We start from the raw sequence: 20,433 nt of genomic DNA, 5'->3' as shown, positions 1-20,433 counted from the left end.
CTCAGTCCTGGGGGACCCCTGCGTATGCTGGTTTTCATTCCAACCTCAACAGCAATCCCAGAAATTTAAAAGGGGTTCTGGGGTTCCAGAAAGGGCCAGTGTGGGTGCACACACCTGATTCTACTAATCAATCACTAGAGTCATTGCTAAGCACCTTGATTAGTAGAATCAGGGTCAGGTGTGTGCACCCACACTGGCCCTTTCTGGATAAGACTGGGGACCCCAGCTCTAAAACATGAACAGCACCTAATTAATAGCTTGTTAAAATTCTGGGATTGCTGTTGAGGTTGGAATGAAAACCAGCATACACAGGGGTCCCCCAGGACCGAGTTTGAGAACCACTGGTGTAATGGGTGAAGGAGAGAAAGAAAGAGAGAAAGAGAGAGGGATGAAAAAATCCCTCAGAGAGCGCTATAGAGAGAGTAAAGTGAACGGACAAAAGAGAGAAATAAGCAGAAGGTACCAAAGGCAGTACGTATAAAGAAAAGGAATGAGAGAGAGACAGGGAGAGAGAATGTGAGGAAGAAAGAGATGGAGAAAGAGAAAGAAAGAGAGAGGTTCTCACTTGGTTCCCTCGTTTCGTCGCACCACGCCTTTCTCGTCCGTTGTTCCCCACCTACGGTGCGGCGTCCCCCGACAGCGGCCCTTTCGCGCTGCGTGTGGACTCCCGACCACTGTGCATGGGAGTGGCAGGGCAGTGATCCCCACAAGGCCTCTGTAGGCGGTGTGGAGTGGGGGGGATGGGGACTGAAGAGGGAAAAGGGGAAGTGAGCAAAATTGTCGGGAGATTTAGGAAACGGTCAAGCACAGAGAGTGAGTTTCCGTCAAGGGAAAGGGTTTGACAGAGAGAGGGAGAGAATGACACAGAAAGCAATGAATAAAGGGTGACAGGTTGAGAGGGAGGGAGAGGCAAAGAGAGAGAGGGATTATAAATGTGTAGAAATGTGCGGGTAAACTAGATTTAGCGTGCTCGGGCCATTACAGCTGCCAGGGCCTGGCCGTAAGTCACAGGTCCAATCAAACCCAGGCCCCAGTTATTAAACTGTCATTTAACCAGGCTCAGTTTTAATGGCGAAGGCCTGGTTGGTCGTACAGGGAGAGGGGCCTGCCTCCGGGCTGATTTAAAGCTTGCAGCGCTCTACTGCGGAGCCGCCGGGAGCAGAGGAGAAGCAAGATGGCGCGCCCATCAATAAGCCAGCACGGGGAGCTGCTGAGTCATCACCACTGTAGGAATTTCTTAACAAAAATGATGGTGTTGAAGATAAAGATAACATACAACAGGAGTCAGGAGCTCCTTTATATAATTTAATAATACGACTGGTCGGGAAGAGGTACAAGTACGGTCTTCAAAAATATAAAGTCCTATATATGAGTTTATATAGTTTTCAGTGACAAAGAACTGTCGTTCCAGCCTATGAGATTTATGTAATCACCATATGCAAAGATTCCATTTAGCCAATCATCAGTTAGGATCAGGGAGTCCATACCAAGGCTGACCATGCAGGCCTAGAGGTCCTCTAATCCCCTAAAGCACTTGATATATACCACAGCTGGAGTCTATGTCCTCTAGCTTACATTGCAACAGGAACATGGCATGGGGTGAAACAGCATACACTTAGATATATAGACTTTTAAAAGTACACTCTAAGAGATACGTTAATCAAGTTAACATAAGATATATCTATATGATATTTTATATAATTGCTTACATAACATTTTCTGTAAGTCATCTTTTTAATCATAACCCATCACCACCATGGCCTGGCAGCCAACTGGGGCGCAAACCCTGGGGTTTCAGGGACCGTCGAGGTCCATCAAGCTCTCAGCAAAGATGGCGACCTTCAGCCTTCACAAGGCAATGTCAATCGGTCAACTCACCCCCGCTTAGAAATCTGCATACCGCTCCCACCATTTCCACGTGTAACCGATTACCTAGCTGACCTGAAAAGCAATTATCATTTTAAATCTACCCAAAGACCTTTTTTATTTCGACGTCTTAAGCGACTTGTACTGCTAAATCCAACAAGTTAGTGCCTCAGAAATTATACTGTGTCTCCAGCTCACTAAAGAGAATGAATATTAGTTGAGTTTCTCCGTTTATATTTGGTTATCTATTTAATTCAATTAAACTATTTAGGTTCTGAGTTATTAGACTCCAGGACGGCACGTAACCCCCCCCCCCCCCAAAGTCCTTACATTCTGTGAGGACGGAGAGCTTGATGACTCCATGCCCCTGCTGGCGGTCGGGGGGATTGCGCACATAGCAGTTGTAGATCCCGTTATCCGCCAGCTGTATGTCGGAGATGGTGACGGACACGTCGTTCTTGTCCAGGTTCCCAGCAAACAGCACCCGGTCCCCAAAACGCTCCGTCTTCTGCGTGGTCATGCGGTGTTTGTAGGTCATGAACTGAGGACATATTAAAGGATGAAGTGTGATAAAGAAAGAAAGAAAGAAAGAAAGAAAGAAAGAAAGAAATATGGTCACTATTAACCCATCGAAGAGAAGTTTTATCAAAATTCAGGTCAGTGTTGTAGAACCCCATTGCTTGTTTTACACTGGCCGAGTACATTTGAGCCTTTCTAGACATGCATAAACTCTCTCAGGCTCCGTCTGAATTCTCTGAAGTAGCATCCTCTCCCCATTCCTTCATTTCTAGTTTTAATGATCTATATTAATGTATTAATGATCTATACTGACTCCTGATCAGCCAGACAAGGTCTCCATCATGCTACTTGCACCTCTCCATGCTCTCAAGATCAGGTGAAGCAAAGAGGGATGCCACTTTAGAGCTTAATTACTTGAAACCCCCATCCATTTGGGACAAAATCCTACAGAACCGGTTAATGAATGTGAGGTCAGAATTATGATTCCCTCAAAAAAAAAGAGAGAGAGAGAGAGAGTCTACAGTGAGCCTGGAGAGAAGCCGGGAGGCATACACAGGAAGGTAAGGGGGAATGAGGCCAGAGGACTGAGAGAGAGGGGAGGTCAGACAGAGGGGGGCCCACCAGCTCCTCCGTGTCGTTCTGTGCCTCTTGGTAGGTCCAGTTCATGGCAAACTTGCTGGGGTCCACCTTGTAACAGGAAGTGAAGGTGCAGGACAGCTTGACCAGCGTGCCATTGAGGGCGTTGAGCTGCTGAGTCACCAGAACATCCATGCAGGACGCGGGTGAGCCTGGAGAACAGCAACACCACTGGCTGTCACTCAGTCAAGCGCGGACACGCCCTCCTCATGCACTACTGAAAATCATTACCTTCATCACTTCAATGAACATATTACTTTACAGCAGCCATTGACATACTTTGTGAAACCGTTAAATCAGTTGACACACTTTTTAAAAATGTTACTTTACAGCAGCTGTTGACACACTTTGTCCAGTGGTTACTTTACAGCAGTTACTGACATAAAAGGTGTGCTAGTTCCTTCACAGCTGTTGACACACTTTGTGTAATAGTTCCTTCAAAGCAGTTATCCACATACTGCATGCAGTAGTTCCTTTGTAACAGTCACTAATAAATGTGGTGCAAGACAATGTATTTTCAATGAGATTTGTGACACCCCTTGTATATGTATTGCTTAACCTCACTTACACACATTGTGAGTGCGTTAGTTCAGAACACTGCACACACCCAATGCAGTAATCACTTTGCAACAGTTGACCCACTAGCTCTGCACCATTCCCTCCCTCTGCAGTTGGGAGTTTTTGTATTGCTGGACGAGGTCCTGCTGTTGCTGCAATCATTCTCACATCAGACTGGACCACTGCAGTAGCAGCAGTAGCAGCAGCAGCAGCAGCAGCCTCCTCTACACCCCCATCCCCCCTGTCCCATCCCATCTCAACCTCCCCCCTCCTAGTCTCTCTCTCTCTCTCTCTCACTCATATTGGGCGTTCTAGCACTGCAGTCGCCCCCCCCCCCCCCCACCCCGCAGCAGTAGCAGGTGTCCTTTGGTGATACTGCAGCACAGCGCCTGTTTTTTTTTTTTTTTGGGGGGGGGGGGGGGGCTCGGGAGGGAGGGAGGGGAAAATAGAGAGCAGTGGGAGGGAGGCCCGCTACCAGTCACATGCTCGCTCTCACACACGCACTATGCAACACTCGCTCTTGCGCTCTGTGCATTTCAAACGCTCTCCTCCACCCCCCGGCCCCCCCCACGCCGCATTGGGCGCGCGCTCAAAATGGCGCTTACCGTCGCTCGCTCGCTCGCTCCCGCGTGCGCTCCCACATAAGCGCCGAGTCAGCAGCACGGGGTGAGGAGGTGCGCTCCTGCCCCAAAGTCACCCCCACCCACCCCTGCGCTTCTGCGCACACCCCCGTCCGCACATGGCGGCATGCGCAGGACTCTCCCGCTCCACAGCTGCTGATATCACAAACCCAACCAACCTCGGGAGATCCTAAATCAATCAGGGGACTTGCCGTTGCTGCAGTTAACAATAATGGCAAGCCCGCTCGTGTTTTTGCTTTTGTCCAAAGGGGGAAACCTTTGCAGAACTGGTTAAGTGCGAACCGTTGGTGAGGGTAGAGAGGGGAGGGATTCGTCAGCCAGTGACTGTGTGTCTCGCTGTACTGTCTCCTGACATGTGGGGTAGGCCAATCAGGGAGCTGTCTGCATTGTGCTGGGGCGGAGTCTCTGTTTCCTGCAGGGCTGCTGTGTTGCTCACAGCCAAATTCATTAGTCAGTGAAAATCAATAGCTGATCATGTCCAAATGACCCACCTCTTGTGCCTTTCACAGTCGGGACTGGTGCAGGACATCAAATACAACAGTATATCACTACCCCCAAGCCCCATCCCCCTCTGCACCACCCTCCCCTTCTCTTCCCTTCTTTCACACACCCCACCCCTCTCTCCTCTCTCTGCCTTTTTCCTTTTTTCTCTCTCTCCACAAACTCAAGGTCACCGGAATAACTTAATGACAAGGTGTTCTGCACTGAGAAATCATCTGTTTTCAGTGTCCCAAAGTGTCGAACACACACATACAGGCACACGCACTCGCACGCGCATACACACACACACACAATGCACCAAAATAATGCACTCAATCTTACTCAGCTCCATAAACATCTACCAAAATCGCTCTGGGGTGCATCAGTAGTGTATAAAAATATTTTCCACTGGAAGTAATAACAAAAGAAGAAAACAAGTTCGATATAGAGACAACAGAAGGTATAAAACCACTCAATTCGATATATTAAAAGCAAAAATGTAGCAACATCCACAACAGATCTTTATTTGAGTGTAACAAGATGAGAGAACTAATGCCAAACTATTAGCAAGATGCTTATGATCCTTGAGAGCATTAATAGTCACCGTGTTGAGTCAACCAGTTTGAACCATTGAGACCACAATGCCAAGCGTACCTTGACACAGTGACCTGTTTAGCCTTACAGTGACCTAGTTGCCCCTGAAACAGTAATCATAGTTAGCCTCTGTACAGTGACCATAGTTTAGCCCTAACACAGGACCATGTTTAACCCTGAACACAATGACCATGACGTTAGCCCTGAACACAGTGACCATAGTTTAGCCCCTGTACACAGTGACCATAGTTTAGCCCCTGAACACAGTGACCATAGTTTAGCCCCTGTACACAGTAACCATAGTTTAGCCCCTGTACACAGTAACCATAGTTTAGCCCCTGAACACAGTGACCATAGTTTAGCCCCTGAACACAGTGACCATAGTTTAGCCTCTGTACACAGTGACCTTAGTTTAGCCCCTGAACACAGTAACCATAGTTTAGCCCCTGAACACAATGACCTTAGTTTAGCCCCTGTACACAGTAACCATAGTTTAGCCCCTGAACACAATGACCATAGTTAGCCCCTGAACACAGTGACCATAGTTTAGCCCCTGAACACAGTGACCATAGTTTAGCCCCTGTACACAGTGACCATAGTTTAGCCCCTGAACACAGTGACCATAGTTTAGCCCCTGAACACAGTGACCATAGTTTAGCCCCTGAACACAGTGACCATAGTTTAGCCCCTGTACACAGTGACCATAGTTTAGCCCCTGAACACAGTGACCATAGTTTAGCCCCTGAACACAGTGACCATAGTAGCTGAACATGTTTAGCCCCTGAACACAGTGACCATAGTTTAGCCCCTGAACACAGTGACCATAGTTTAGCCCCTGAACACAGTGACCATAGTTTAGCCCCTGAACACAGTGACCATGGTTTAGCCCCTGTACACAGTGACCATAGTTTAGCCCCTGAACACAGTGACCATAGTTTAGCCCCTGAACACAGTGACCATGGTTTAGCCCCTGTACACAGTGACCATAGTTTAGCCCCTGAACACAGTGACCATGGTTTAGCCCCTGTACACAGTGACCATAGTTTAGCCCCTGAACACAGTGACCATAGTTTAGCCCCTGAACACAGTGACCATAGTTTAGCCCCTGAACACTGTGACCATAGTTTAGCCCCTGAACACAGTGACCATAGTTTAGCCTCTGTTAAGCAGCAAGAAGCGTGCGTGTGACACTTGCGCAAACTGTCTTTTCAGAATCCAGCCAGTGCTCTGACTGGCACGTCCCTGCAACCAGTCTCTGCAGATAGTGAGTGCTGTTCGGGGACGGTGGGTGCGCTCAGCTCCCGGTCGCTAGGCGACGTAGCGGCAGGGTGGAGTTTTCACCCCCGGAGGGAAGTTGCCAACCTGCCCGCTCGAATGCAGTGCCATTCAAGCAGTGATGTCATACCCTCTTCCCGGTCTCCTCGCGATGCGAGGGTTTTAAGGTCTTGGGGCTGAAACCAGTTAAAGACCCGTTGCAGAATGAATGCCGATTACATTACATTTATTTAACAGACGCTTTTATCCAAAGTGACGTACAAAAGTGCATATCAAGGTCATTAGAACAACTACAAAACACAGGTTCTGACTATAAAGTTCAATACTCATTTCATACAGTTATTCATAGCCAAGAACACAGTTCAGTTCACACAGTGAAAATTATTCTGACATTCTGGTAATGGAGAACTGTCATATTGCACATTATCCCATGTAGCTGAAGGGTGTTCGCTGGGATACAAGGTCTTTGGAGTAAATACGAATGACAGCTTTCATAGTGGCCGCCAAGTCAGCATTTCTGGGCAGGCCCTCCAGTGAGTGGAGCATTCTATAATCACTTTTTTTTCTCTTCCTTACTTGTATGTTTGATACTCTTGTCCAAATTAACTGAAGGATTTTACTTTTCTCATGTTGATATGTTCAGTTTTTACCAATCAGGTGAAATACCAGCCTATACTCCTATACAAGGGTGTCTAAACTATCCCATTCCCAACCCCAAAGTCTCAAAAATCTACTTGACTCACAAGCGAGGAGAAAACCAAGTTCACCTGTGTTGTAGGAAAACATTTTTGCAGTAAAACAGAAATGCTCCATGCCACAGATGAAAATATATAAACGACACAGACAGGCAACACATTCTAAATGTTTTTTTCGTAACTTACGCACAACTTGGAAATCTCACGTTCTAATGGCTGCCGCATCCTTCGCTGCTAGTAGGTAGATCGGCTCGAGAAACGTTGCTCTCTACTCCATCTAGTGACTAATCCTGTAATAGCAGCTCGAGGAGAATACGGGTACTATGAGGCCATCTGCAGCTTCCTGTTGTTCGTTAGCGTTTGCCGCAGCCGGCGAATGAACCCCATAAAGTACTGTATGTGGAAGCCTCCTTTAATCAGTCATCACTCTTTTAGGAAGTTCTTTTCTCAACGCTTTCATTTTTTATTATTGTCTTGCAAGGTGTTCATTATGAATGGTAAATGGTAAATGGACTGCATTTATATAGCGCTTTTATCCAAAGCGCTTTACAATTGATGCCTCTCATTCGCCGGAGCAGTTAGGGGTTAGGGGTTAGGTGTCTTGCTCAAGGACACTTCGACACGCCCAGGGCGGGCTTTGAACCATGGATCATTCGGTTTAGTCCGATACTTGGTCGTCTCTGAAAATAATAATAATAATAATAATAATAATAATAATAATAATAATCAAATTTAAACACACACACACGTACATATAGGCTCCAGCACCTCCCACAACCCTCACCATGAATAAGCGGGTATAGATAACGAATGGATGGATAGATATTATTTATTTTATTTTATTTTTAAAAAAAACATTTTTAACCCTCCTATAATGTTCAAATTAACTAACAACTTTTATGTTTGGGGTCAATTTGACCCCAGAAATATAAACCTGCAGAAAATAATTGTAACTGAAAGTGTTACCCAAGTTTCTCTCTCAGCTACTTTAGGCCTTTCTACTGACCATCTTAATAGCCCAGTAAATAAAACATGACTCCCCCATCCTCCCCTTATACATCAAGTGTTGATTTTATATGACTATTGGAAATATGCAAATGACTGTACAATCTCATTCATTGACCTGAATTGGAAAACAAACTATGTTTTAGTGTTTGCAGGGCTTTATGTTGGTATTAAGTGCTCATTAAAAAAGAAAAATAACACTAGGAAAGAAACACACCTTTTATTATCAAGCATAGTAACATTTTATGTTCGGGGTCAATTTGACCCCAGGAAAAAATATTTAAAATGTCAAACATTTCAAATGTTTAGATTCAGAAAACAATTCAGAACATTAATAACTAACACATGACAGTTATTCAATAATGAAGAAACACCAATAAAAAGTAAATTAGTCACCAGAATTGAGGTTTTGATAAAAAAATGAACATAACAGCTCAACTAGGTACCCGTGGGTATCAATTCTTCATTCAGACGCGATAGGTGCAAGTTTGTCACGCTCCTGTCGACCCTGCCTTGTTTCCCTGTCATCAAAGCGTATAATGTGGGAGAAAACATGAAATGTCTCCAGAGACATTGTGGCTGGAAAAATTGCCCTACCAGTGTCAGCATTCCAAAGGCTTGCTGTTGCTTCACCTTTTGACTTGTACACTCCTGCCAAAATAAGCAACCCAATATAGGATTGCTTGTGGGTCACATCCAGCTCTTTCCAATTGTTACCATACACACGCCTCTCCTCTAAGTTTGTCATCTCAAGAATATCCTTTTGCATTGATGGTGTTATGAAGAGTTCAAATGCAGACTTTATGTCTTGTACATGACTGCTAGCATATCTGGTGGGGCCTGGAACCATTTTGATGATATTAGCAGCACAAAGTCTACCCTGTCTTTCAACTGGGGATCCGGATCATAGTAGTTCTCCATTTTAGGAAGTGAACATGTCAGTTCTTGGTGGTTGAGAGATGACAGGAGGGTTTATTGGTGGTTGAGAGGTGACAGGAAGGTTTCTTGGTGGTTGAGAGATGACAGGGGGGTTTCTTGGGGGTTGAGATATGACAGGACGGTTTATTGGTGATTGAGAAACAACAGGAGGGTCAGAATGTGGTATCTCAAAGGCTTCATTCTCATCATCAGAGGAGGATGCCACATAATCAGGGTCCTCCTCAACATTATCCTCAGTCTCAGACATATCCTCTTCTAAATCACTTTCACCCTCCAAGATCTGTGACAGAACCTCAGTGGCAGAAAATATACGCCTCTGTCTGGTGGTCATTTTCAAAATCTTTAGTTGAGGCACACATGCAAAGAGAAATGGTTTAGAGGGCTGTGTGTGCAGCCCTTATTATAAGTTTGCCCCAGCCCCCATGTTGCAAGAATGATCAGAGATCTCATGGGAACTATGTTTTCTCCTCACACACACACGCATGCACTCTCTCTCTCTCTCTCTCTCACACACACACACACACAAATTAATGTGAAAGTGCCCTCAGCCAACACAACAAAACAAGATCAAAATGATGGTTTTATATAACAATAGAGCTTGGGGTCAAAATGACCCCAACAACACCGATGCGTACAACATGTGTACAGGACATTGAAAATATTTTTTTCCGTTAATTTCATGTTTGCCATGTTTTCCCCATAAAGTTAGGAAAAGTCATGAAATATCTAGCTGAAAAAAAGTATGGTAACAAGTATGGTAAACATTGAATGGGGTCAAATTGACCCCAAACATAATAGGAAGGTTAGGGATTTCAACAGTGAAATGGGGGCTCCCAACCAAAAAGGCTACGTGAGCAAGACAACAAACTACAATCTGAAACCAGAGCACCAATATCAATATAACTGCTGAAAAATATGCTATTCTTCAAAATAGCATTTTAATGGAAATGCCAGTTTTACCAATACTAACAATAAACAATAACAACAATCATGCGCTACACATTAAATATATAATTAGTATTCAATACATACATGCATAACATACTGCACTCTAAACATAAATACTAATTGAAGGAAAATATTTTAATATATTGATTTAATTGGTAGGCTATCAAACTATAATGTTCTTTAGAAACTTATTCTTTAAGGCAGCATTACACGTGACCATTTACATTTACTTACAAAACCATATATATATATATATATATATCATGCATATTACAAAAAGGAAACGGGTGACGTATTGCCCTACTTTCAACAGCAGGGAACTATGCAGAGCATATTTCTTCACAAATAATTTGACGGATAGCGCTGTTAACCATTTCAGATGCGTGCCACTCTATGAATGGGGGATATCATAAATTTGAATGAGGAGAATACAACAAGATAAAGAATGTGTTCTCCTGTCCAGATGTTCTAAACAGCCATCACGTCATAGACCAGAAGGTGTGGGGAAAAACATGTAATCACGCAACTCGTCAAGCTACAGCGCCAATATTTGCTCTTTCTATGCGATCAATTTATTTGTAAGGGGAGAATAAAATACAATGGGAATTGGAAAGTCCAGAGAAACAAGGCAACGGCAATAAATACTGCAAACTGCAGGTAAAAGACTCAGTTACAAATAAGCGTAACTGGTTGCTAAGCAGATTTGACACAGGAGTGCCTAGATTATTGCGCATCTACTGCATCGCCTGGCGCAGTAGCTATCACTGGTACCAGATTAATACACAAACGTACAACAAACCCACACCAGTCATCATAACTGGTCGCACGGAATTATTTTACCAAAAGTAGGTCAACCTTTTACCATAAACGTTGTCATAAATATGCGCTCTATGTAGCCTAATTAGTATAGTAATTAGGCTATATAGAGCGCATATATATGATATGCGCTCTCAATAATATCGCCTGCGTGCGCGATAGCCTATATGCGCTCGAGGCGACAGCGTTAAAGTGCAAGTTTATTTAAGGGCGGTAAATCATAATATAGTACAAAACGTACTAGTTAGTTATATATGGATGTGCTTGTGTACTACATGTTTCTTGTAAAATGCCTGAGATCATGATTTTAACGTGAGACAAGGAAAATCAGAGAAATTATATGGGTCGTCCGAGCTAGAGGGCCTCCCTATACACACCCTACCCAAAACAAACACACATATACACACGCACGCACGCACACACACACACACACGTTTATAGTTATTACTATATGGTACAATTTTTTAGCCCGATCAACCATCAACTATCATTAATATACAGTAGCCTACACACCTTCATGCACTCACTAACAGGCTATTCTACGTGTTGCACAAAAATCACTTTCCGCGCGGTTAATACCCGAGATGCAAACGCGCGAGTGTTTATCTTTATTCCCGTGGTTTATTAGTCTGGCTAATAGTGTAGACATAGCCGATAGGTCTTTTTTGTACTCACCCATCATAAGAATCCCCAATCCTACAATGATCAAGTTGGCAGTTGGCATCCAGGATGCGCTTCGCGTTGTGGAAGATGAAGACATTTTGTGTTTAGGTTTGACGTGTTCTTGCACACAGTTAGGTTGCGTATAAAGGTTGCTATCTTTCTTGCCTTTCGATTAAAAAATCTTTAACAAAATAGGAAATAGTGGCATTATTTTTTCAGTGCTATAATATGGCTGGCAGTGACTCTAGCCGAGGATAGAGTTGATCTTACGGTTGTGGGTGTCCCATGAAAAAGGCGGGGGTGGGGGGGGGGATGTTTAAATAGACATTTTCACTCTGCCTATGGATGCCCCTCCCCCCAATTAAAATTCTGGAAAATATTATGCATATTACGCTAAAACCACATAATCCACAGTCTCATTACGGCATCCTATGTCTAACTGACCTATTGATTAGGTAGGTAACAGGTTTTTAAATAGCCCGACGCAGGCTGGAGACCCACGTCTTCAGACGGCATCTTGGCTCCCCTACCATTTTCACTCTGCTAGTACTCTTATTTTTTGTATTAATCCGTGTTGAGGTGGTATTTATTTATTTACTCATACATTTATTTATGGCTCATTGCAGGTGCACATTAAATGCATTTAAGATGTATTCTGTGTTGTATTGTTATATGCTAGGTCTGGCACAATTGCTCATATAAATAGTGGAGAAACTTATCGTACTATATTCTAGGTTGCTATGGATAACAGCATTTGCTAATGAATGTGGAAAAAATGTAAATTAAATTTCTTTAAAATCTGTACCTATTTTACATGTTTCTCAGTGGGTGGGAATAGAAGACAGACAGACGGATATTGCACTACTTTCCTCTACAGTTTTTAGATTGTAACTATTGATCAATAAGTTAATTAACTTTACATATTTGCTGTTTAAGGAACGACCTGGACAGTCTGGATTAGTGGCAGGCTGTGTGACAAAAAAAGGGTCATTCAACTGAACTAGTCTCAACAGACCAGACAGCCCGTCCATCCCAGCTGCACACCCCCATATGTGTCTGCTCTTAACAGATAGACATACCAAGCTGCGGTTCGGCAGTCAAAACATGTCAGGATCCGTGCGGATCTTGCGAATCTGTGCACGTGCGTTTGTGGGTGAGAGAATCAGTATTTTCAGGAAGCATGTCGGCATTTCCCCAGAAATTATGAGCCTTGTTTCCCCAATGTCATTGGCCAGAATACATACAATGAGGTTTATTTGGTGTCATACAAAGATAAAATCTAACAACAATCATCAAACAGATGTGAAGTTAAAAATGTGCCTTAAGTGACCAGGTGACAGAATGTGCTTAGGTTACAAGTGGAATAATAATAATAACAATAATAATAATAATAATAATCATTATTAATAATATAATAATAATAATAATAATAATAATAAATCAAATTTATTACATGCTTTTCATTGTGTGAACATAAAGTGCTACATAAATGCATTAAAAAGGATTTTAAAAGATGATAGGAAAGATAAAGAGAATAAAATGATAAAAAGGATAAAAACAAATAATCAAAGTAGCATGTAAACTGGAGCAATAAAATATTTTGGCAGACAAAAAGCAACAGTGCACTCATATATTGTACTTATAGTGTACTTAAATGTGGAGGGCATAAGTAAAATTAATTTACCAGTGTAATACTTTTATCCATTGATGCGCATCTGCTGTGCATTGGTTAATGTACAGGACGGGATGAAGAGGGTTGGGGATGCACTTTAGGGGTGTGTGATGTGCCACACAGAGCATAGAGTGGAATAGGACACTGTGCCTTTAAGAACCCCGCCTATCTGCATACACAGTCACTGCCTGGCTGGAACTAGGCAGAAAATTCCAGGCTGCCGTCGCCACTAAACAAAAAAACTATCCGCTGGCAGCAGGAGACCCCATCCCAGAGAAAATGTGAGAAGTGGAAGGAGGGAGGGATGGATAGGGAGGAGGAGAGAGATGTCTCAGTTTAAGAAGATGGTGTTGTGCGTAAGGCAGTATAAAAAGGGAGGGGACATTCAGCAGACAGGGCAAGAGGAGGGAGGGATGGTAAGAGGGGGAGAGAGAGAGAGAGAGCGAGAGTGTGTGTGTGTGTGTGTGTGAGGAGAAAACATAGTTCCCACGAGATCTCTGATCATTCTTGCAACATGGGGGCGGGGGCAAGCTTATAATAAGGGCTGCACACACAGCCCTCTAAACCATTTCTCTTTGCATGTGTGCCTCAACTAAAGATTTTGAAAATGACCACCAGACAGAGGCGTATATTTTCTGCCACTGAGGTTCTGTCACAGATCTTGGAGGGTGAAAGTGATTTAGATGAGGATATGTCTGAGACTGAGGATAATGTTGAGGAGGACCCTGATTATGTGGCATCCTCCTCTGATGATGAGAATGAAGCCTTTGAGATACCACAGTCTAACCCTCCTGTTGTTTCTCAATCACCAATAAACCGTCCTGTCATCTCTCAACCCCCAAGAAACCACCCTGTCATCTCTCAACCACCAAGAAACCTTCCTGTCGCCTCTCAACCACCAATAAACCCTCCTGTCATCTCTCAACCACCAAGAACTGACATGTTCACTTCCTAAAATGGAAAACTACTGTGGTCCGGATCCCCAGTTGAAAGACAGGGTAGACTGCTGCTAATGTCATCAAAATGGTTCCAGGCCCCACCAGATATGCTAGCAGTCATGTACAAGACATAAAGACCTCATTTGAACTCTTCATAACATTATAAATGCAAAAGGATATTCTTGAGATGACGAACTTAGAGGGGAGGCATGTGTATGGTGACAATTGGAAAGAGCTGGATGTGACCCACAAGCAATCCTATATTGGGTTGCTTATTTTGGCAGGAGTGTACAAGTCAAAAGGTGAAGCAACAGCAAGCCTTTGGAATGCTGACACTGGTAGGGCAATTTCTCTAGCCACAATGTCTCTGGAGACATTTCATGTTTTCTCCCACATTATACACTTTGATGACAGGGAAACAAGGCAGGGTCGACAGGAGCGTGACAAACTTGCACCTATCTCTTCTGAATGAAGAATTGATACCCACGGGTACCTAGTTGAGGTGTTATGTTCATTTTTTATCAAAACTGAATTCTGGTGACTAATTTACTTTTTATTGGTGTTTCTTCATTATTGAATAACTGTCATGTGTTACTTATTGATGTTCTGGAGTGTTTTCTGAACCTAAACATTAGAAATGTTTGACATCTTTAATATTTTTTCCTGGGGTCAAATTGACCCCGGACATAAAATGTTACTTTGCTTGATAATAAAAGGTGTGTTTCTTTCCAAATGTTTTTTTTTATTTTTTTTTTTATGAGCACTTAATACCAACATAAAGCCCTGCAAACAACAAAACATACTTTGTTTTCCATTTCAGGTCAATGAATGAGATTGTACAGTCATTTGTATATTTCGCAATAGTCATATAAAATCAAGACATAATGTATAAGGGGAGGATGAGGGGAGTCATGTTTTATTTACTGGGCTATTAAGATGGTCAGTAGAAAGGTAGCTGAGAGAGAAACTTAGGTAACACTTTCAGTTACAATTATTTTCTGCAGGTTTGTGTTGCTGGGGTCAAATTGACCCCAAACATAAAAGTTGTTAGTGAATTTGAACATAAGAGGAGGGTTAAAAATAAATAAATAAATAAATAAATAAATAATATCCATCCATTCATTCATTATCTATACCCGCTTATTCCTGGTGAGGGTCGTGGGAGGTGCTGGAGCCTATATGTACATGTGTGTGTTTAAATTAGATTATTATTATTATTATCAGAGACGACCAAGTATCTGACTAAACCAAATTATTCATAATGAACACCTTGCAAGACAATAATTAAAAGTGAAAGCGTTGAGAAAAGAACTTCCTAAAAGAGTGATGACTGATTAAAGGATGCTTCCACATACATTACTTCATGGGGTTCATTCGCAGGCTGCCGCAAATGCTAACGAACAACAGGAAGCTGCAGATGGCCTCATAGTACCCGTATTCTCCTCGAGCTGCAATTACAGGATTAGTCACTAGAGGGAGTAGAGAGCAACGTTTCTCGAGCCGATCTACCTATTAGCAGCGAAGAATGCGGCAGCCATCAGAACGCAAGTTTTCCAAGTTGTGCCTAAGTAACCCTAACTTGACCCTTTGATTAAAATTAATCAGCAACAGAAAATAAATGCAAAAAAATTATTACTTGCTGCATTTGCGTCCGGGCATTTTGATCACTTCACCAAATGATCAAAATAAATGAATATATATTTTTTTAAATATAAAATTTTGTAAAATGTAAAATGATTGCTAGACATTTGCGAGCAGAGGCATTCAGTATCAAAGTCCAGGAAAACTATCAAGCCAGAGAACAACGCCACTTGCTTTTGGGAGAGAACATTCATTTATTGTTATGTTTGGTTTGGTCTCTGACTATCTTTATGGATGAAACCAATTCAATCGGTGTTTTCCCAGCATTTAATTGTTGATGTGAACAGTGCCATTTCACGTTTGTGGCTCTGAAAAGAGGCTTTTCCTCCTGGGAACAATCAATAGAAAAGTCTGAGGCCAAGTATATCATCAAATATTAATACTGCATTAATTATATTTTCCAATACTCTGTATCATTTAACAATTGGGATTCATTCTCTAGGACCATTGAACAATGTAGCATGGTCTTTCTAAAGAAGAAAAGTTTTATAATGATCATGGAAATATTAAAGGTGCAGTGTGTAGAATTTAGTGGCATCTAGCGGAACGGACTTGGCAGAAATATAATATTCATAAGTATGTTTCAATTAGTGTATAATCCCATGAAAATTTTTGTTACTTTAGAATCTCTACATAGGGAGTGGACCCTCTTCCATTGAGGCTGCCATATTGCATCGCCATGTTTCTACAGTAGCCCAGAACTGACAAACGGCTCTAGAGAGGGCCTTTCACGTTTTTTTTCCTTCACGTTTTTAATTTTGGTGGGTGGTGCGAATGCACCGGTTGGAAGACGAAGAAGAAAGAAGAGACTGAGTGGTCATATATTGTCTTGGATAATCCGTTTGTGAAATATAAGTGCATTTGTGATGCCTGGGTACCTTCCAAAATAGCTGTGCGTATTACCACACGTGTTGTTTACGCCGTTGTCATCCATTTATTCAGTAGGTGAGAGTATAAGCTTTCTAATGATGTAGGCCTATAACATGTCTTATTTTGCTTTTGAAATAGCGTTTTATTGGTCAGCGTAATCAAAAGTTTTGTTATCATCGCATTCACTTACACATTAACTCTGTGGTAGCAGTAAAAGACGCTGCACCTAATGAAACGTTGTCAACAATTTTTCATAGTTTCTTGGAAAATACTATTATTATTGAGGACTTCTGGGCATAGCTAAGCCATATGTTTGCTGATAGACCTAGCTGACATCGCTTTCTGGTGTAAGACAGAAGCGGATAGAAATATATCATTGATTTACTGTCTCTGTCTCTATCTATTGAAAACAGATTTTATCATTGTTATGCAAGTATTACTGCTCAAAATATTTTGGTTATACATGTTATTTTTGAAATTGACTGTCTTTAAATAGGTTAGTGGTATTTTATAATGAGGATATTTCACACTAATGTAAGCGTTGCATTGCCGAAACCTGCATGCATGCACTTATGCAAGTCACACCGACAAGAGCATCTGCTAAATGCCTAAATGTAATGTAAATGTAATCCTGGCTCAATTAGATAATTATCCGCACAGACAAATCCTGGTTTAGTGATTAGATTAGATCACATAAACATTTAATGTAATGGATACAAGAACGGCAGATTTTGGATACGAATTCCTGTCATAAGACCAGGTCAGGTGGAAGACCATTAGACATGTTCTTTTTAGACTGAAACGGGTGTGCGTTTGGCCTGGCAGGATTCTGGACTTGTATAAGAGAGGACAAAGGAAGTTAGAAGCAGGCAAACAATAATGAGGCGATGCACGAACGTGATCTGACTTGGTGTGAAGAACATATTGTTCTGTTTTTATAACTTCACACCGCTGTCCTTTAGGGGGCGCGGGCATCCAGAGCAGTTAACAGCGCTAACGCGAACGCAAAGGGAGCCGCGCGCTACCCCGAAGGCTCGATTCAGACCAGCGCCGCTGCGTTCGGAGGCGCCCATCAGAACGCCGCCGCCGCCGCAGCCGCCGCCCCGGCGGCCGGACGCAGACGACGTGCCATTGGTCCCGTCCAAGTTCCGTCCGTCCTACGAGAGTCCGGATTGGTCAATCACATGGCAGGAGGCAGCACTGCTGTCGGGACGTGGGGAGGGGAGGTTCTCGTTTTTCACACGGGGAGGGTTTTCTTGAGCGCACCACTCCGTCGGGATCGCCTTCCTGTCGGGGCTCGGCTGGGCTTGGAGGCCGGGTGGAACCGGTCGCCCGTGCTGCCCGAAGATGACGGAAGAATTAAAGGGTGACACCACCACCCAGAAAATGTGTAGGCATGTCAGAAGGCATATCAGCCCTAAATATATGACGCTCACCATGGTGACATAGATGCTTTCCTCTTTGGACGCCGGAGGGGGTGCCTTGCCCCTCTGGAGGGTCACGTAGCAGTCCTGGTCCTGGGACAGGGGTGAGGGGTGTTTAGGTACAGGTCTGGACACAATCAAAAACTGCATTTGCTTCTTCAGGAATACACTTTGGTGACTTTCGGTGACAGCAGTCCCTAAACCTCATTTGCCAAACTGTTTGTGAAGAATTAGCTGAAGGGTTAAAAATTCTTTTCATCCATATTGTTATTACATTTTAACTTCCATCTCATAAGGGTTGGACGAGCAGCCGTGCCAGTCAGCGGCCAGTCTTCAACTCCTACAGGCCTTGGGGGGAAAATAGAAAAAGGGAGCATGCAGCTGGACAGGGGGAAACTAAGTTTTACTTTCCCACCTAATGAGGAGGCTGTCCTTGGTACTGACACATACATGATTGCACAGCCGGTCTTAGAGGGAATTAATTATTGCTGCAAATAATGCCTTTTAGTACGGTGTTGGCTTTGTTGGCAGGCATACTCTTTCTGCAGAAATATAATGAATACAAATATTCATATATTTGGGGATATCAAACTCTGATCCTGGATGGCAGTGGCGTCCGTAGATTTTTTGTGGTTTCCTTTCGATCAGGAACCAATTTAGGCCTTGGAAACAAGGACCATGGACACTTTAGTATGTCAAAGTACGTGTGTCTGTGTCCAGTAGGTATATCCGCACACAGTTTTTTCTGCTCCCGAAGTGATTTATTGGTACAACGTTTCGACCTGAAAGGTCTTCGTCAGGTACGTGGATGTACCTGAGGAAGACCTTTGAGGTCGAAACGCTGTACCAATAAATCACTTTGGGAGCAGAAAAAACAGTGTGTGGATATACTCTCTCTTCTATACTAACTATTTTTCTATCCTGCACCTGTTGGAATATGTTGGATGTGCGTGCATTCCCCGGACTGCATCTGTGTCCAGCAGGTACCTGATCTTTGTGAGGACATTTTTCTTCTGTGGATGCAGGTGTCCCCTGGTTCTTTCTGAAATAGCACATTGTGGACACACTAAATCAGAGGCGAAATCCAAATGCACATCAAAGCATTTTTATCTGCCATTCTTCCGCAACTCAGTTTTTGTGGCTGAAATTCACACACACACACACGCACACACACACACACACACACACACACACACACATCCTTCCGTCCTGCTCCTGTTGTTCTCACCTCGAGGTGTTCCACTGGCCCCGCCCCCTCCTCCAGTATGCCCCCACTCCCAGCATGCTTCCTGCTGCCAGCACCAGAAGCCCCGCCCCACAGCACCCCAGGATCAGCTGCAGCGGTAATGGCACGGAGGGGTCAGAGTTCACCATAATGCGTCTGCCTGTAAGGACGAAGAGGAGGAGATGAGCTCATCTTAGTGAGCCTCTCTTTTCTCTAACAGGTTACATTTTGATCCAGTGGAAAAACAGGACACTAGTAATCAAGAAATAAAGGGAAAATCCACACACTAAACTGCGTATCACCAACTCACAGCAAGCCACAATGTTTCACTCCAACGTGGATCTCTGTTCAGCTGTAATAGTTAGACCAGGATAGTGTTCATTGTTCTCGGCTAGAAATAGCTGTGCAAAATAAGTAATTGTACCTTACTGAACCAGTGTTCAGCAGTTGTCTACGATCATGAAAATGCACTTTTGTACGTCGCTTTGGATAAAAGCGTCTGCCAAATGAATGTAATGTAATGTAAATGTAATGTAATGTAATAAAGCTCAAATAATATCGTCTAGCTTCTAGGGAGCTTATCTTTTACAATCTATTAAAGAAGGATGTGGTTCTGCTCAGAGGCATTGACCTGTCGACTGTGTCAGTCACTTTTGAAGACTTCAGCAGAGACCCCCAGGGGTTGTTCTTAAAGAACAACCTTTGCTGACTGAATCCTCGCTTCCATAGGGAATGTTGTGGTCAACAATTCACTGGCCTGCAGGCCACAGTCAGCACCGATATGGGCAGGGCTTCATTTCGGGCTCCATGTTCATGGGACACACCACCGCAGTTAGCAGCACGTGGCACACGGCTCCTTAAATTCACATCTTTTTTCACAAATTTTTTAACTTCTTATCATCACAAGCAGGAAGCTGATGTATAACCCAAAACTCACTTACAAGGTTCAATGCATGTTACTTGTGTTACGGCGAGCAGAGTGCGGTTTTTGTAGATGATCCCACCGCGAGAAGGACGCACGAGGCAGG

General features: G+C 43.3%; 1 protein-coding gene across 2 annotated transcripts; it reads right to left on the bottom strand.

The window, feature by feature from the left end:
* Positions 1-1,291: 1,291 nt before the first annotated feature.
* Positions 1,292-11,934, bottom strand: scn2b (sodium channel, voltage-gated, type II, beta). 2 transcript variants are annotated; one of them, XM_064301208.1, is made up of 3 exons: positions 11,648-11,934; positions 3,007-3,173; positions 1,292-2,407 (listed from the first exon to the last, which is right to left on the bottom strand). In XM_064301208.1, the coding sequence occupies exons 1-3, from the start codon at positions 11,730-11,732 to the stop codon at positions 2,108-2,110; spliced, it is 552 nt and encodes a 183-aa protein (XP_064157278.1). In that variant the 5' UTR covers positions 11,733-11,934; the 3' UTR covers positions 1,292-2,107. The 2 variants fall into 2 exon arrangements, with proteins under 2 accessions (XP_064157278.1, XP_064157279.1); XM_064301209.1 differs by lacking the exon at positions 11,648-11,934 and adding an exon at positions 7,451-7,681.
* Between the last annotated feature and the right edge of the window lie 8,499 nt (positions 11,935-20,433).

The sequence above is a fragment of the Anguilla rostrata genome, chromosome 12 (assembly GCF_018555375.3).
Source record: "Anguilla rostrata isolate EN2019 chromosome 12, ASM1855537v3, whole genome shotgun sequence".
In the NCBI taxonomy this organism is placed as follows: Eukaryota; Metazoa; Chordata; class Actinopteri; order Anguilliformes; family Anguillidae; genus Anguilla; species Anguilla rostrata.
This window is presented reverse-complemented; position numbering and strand designations above follow the sequence as displayed.

Bases quoted from the DNA above. Each gene is read 5' to 3' on its own strand.
- scn2b (XM_064301208.1), bottom strand. From the start codon at position 11,732: ATGTCTTCATCTTCCACAACGCGAAGCGCATCCTGGATGCCAACTGCC. The intron at 3,174-11,647 runs GTGAGTACAAAA...GCTGTTCTCCAG, and splicing joins ATTGGGGATTCTTATGATGG to GCTCACCCGCGTCCTGCATG. The intron at 2,408-3,006 runs GTGGGCCCCCCT...ATATGTCCTCAG, and splicing joins AGAACGACACGGAGGAGCTG to TTCATGACCTACAAACACCG.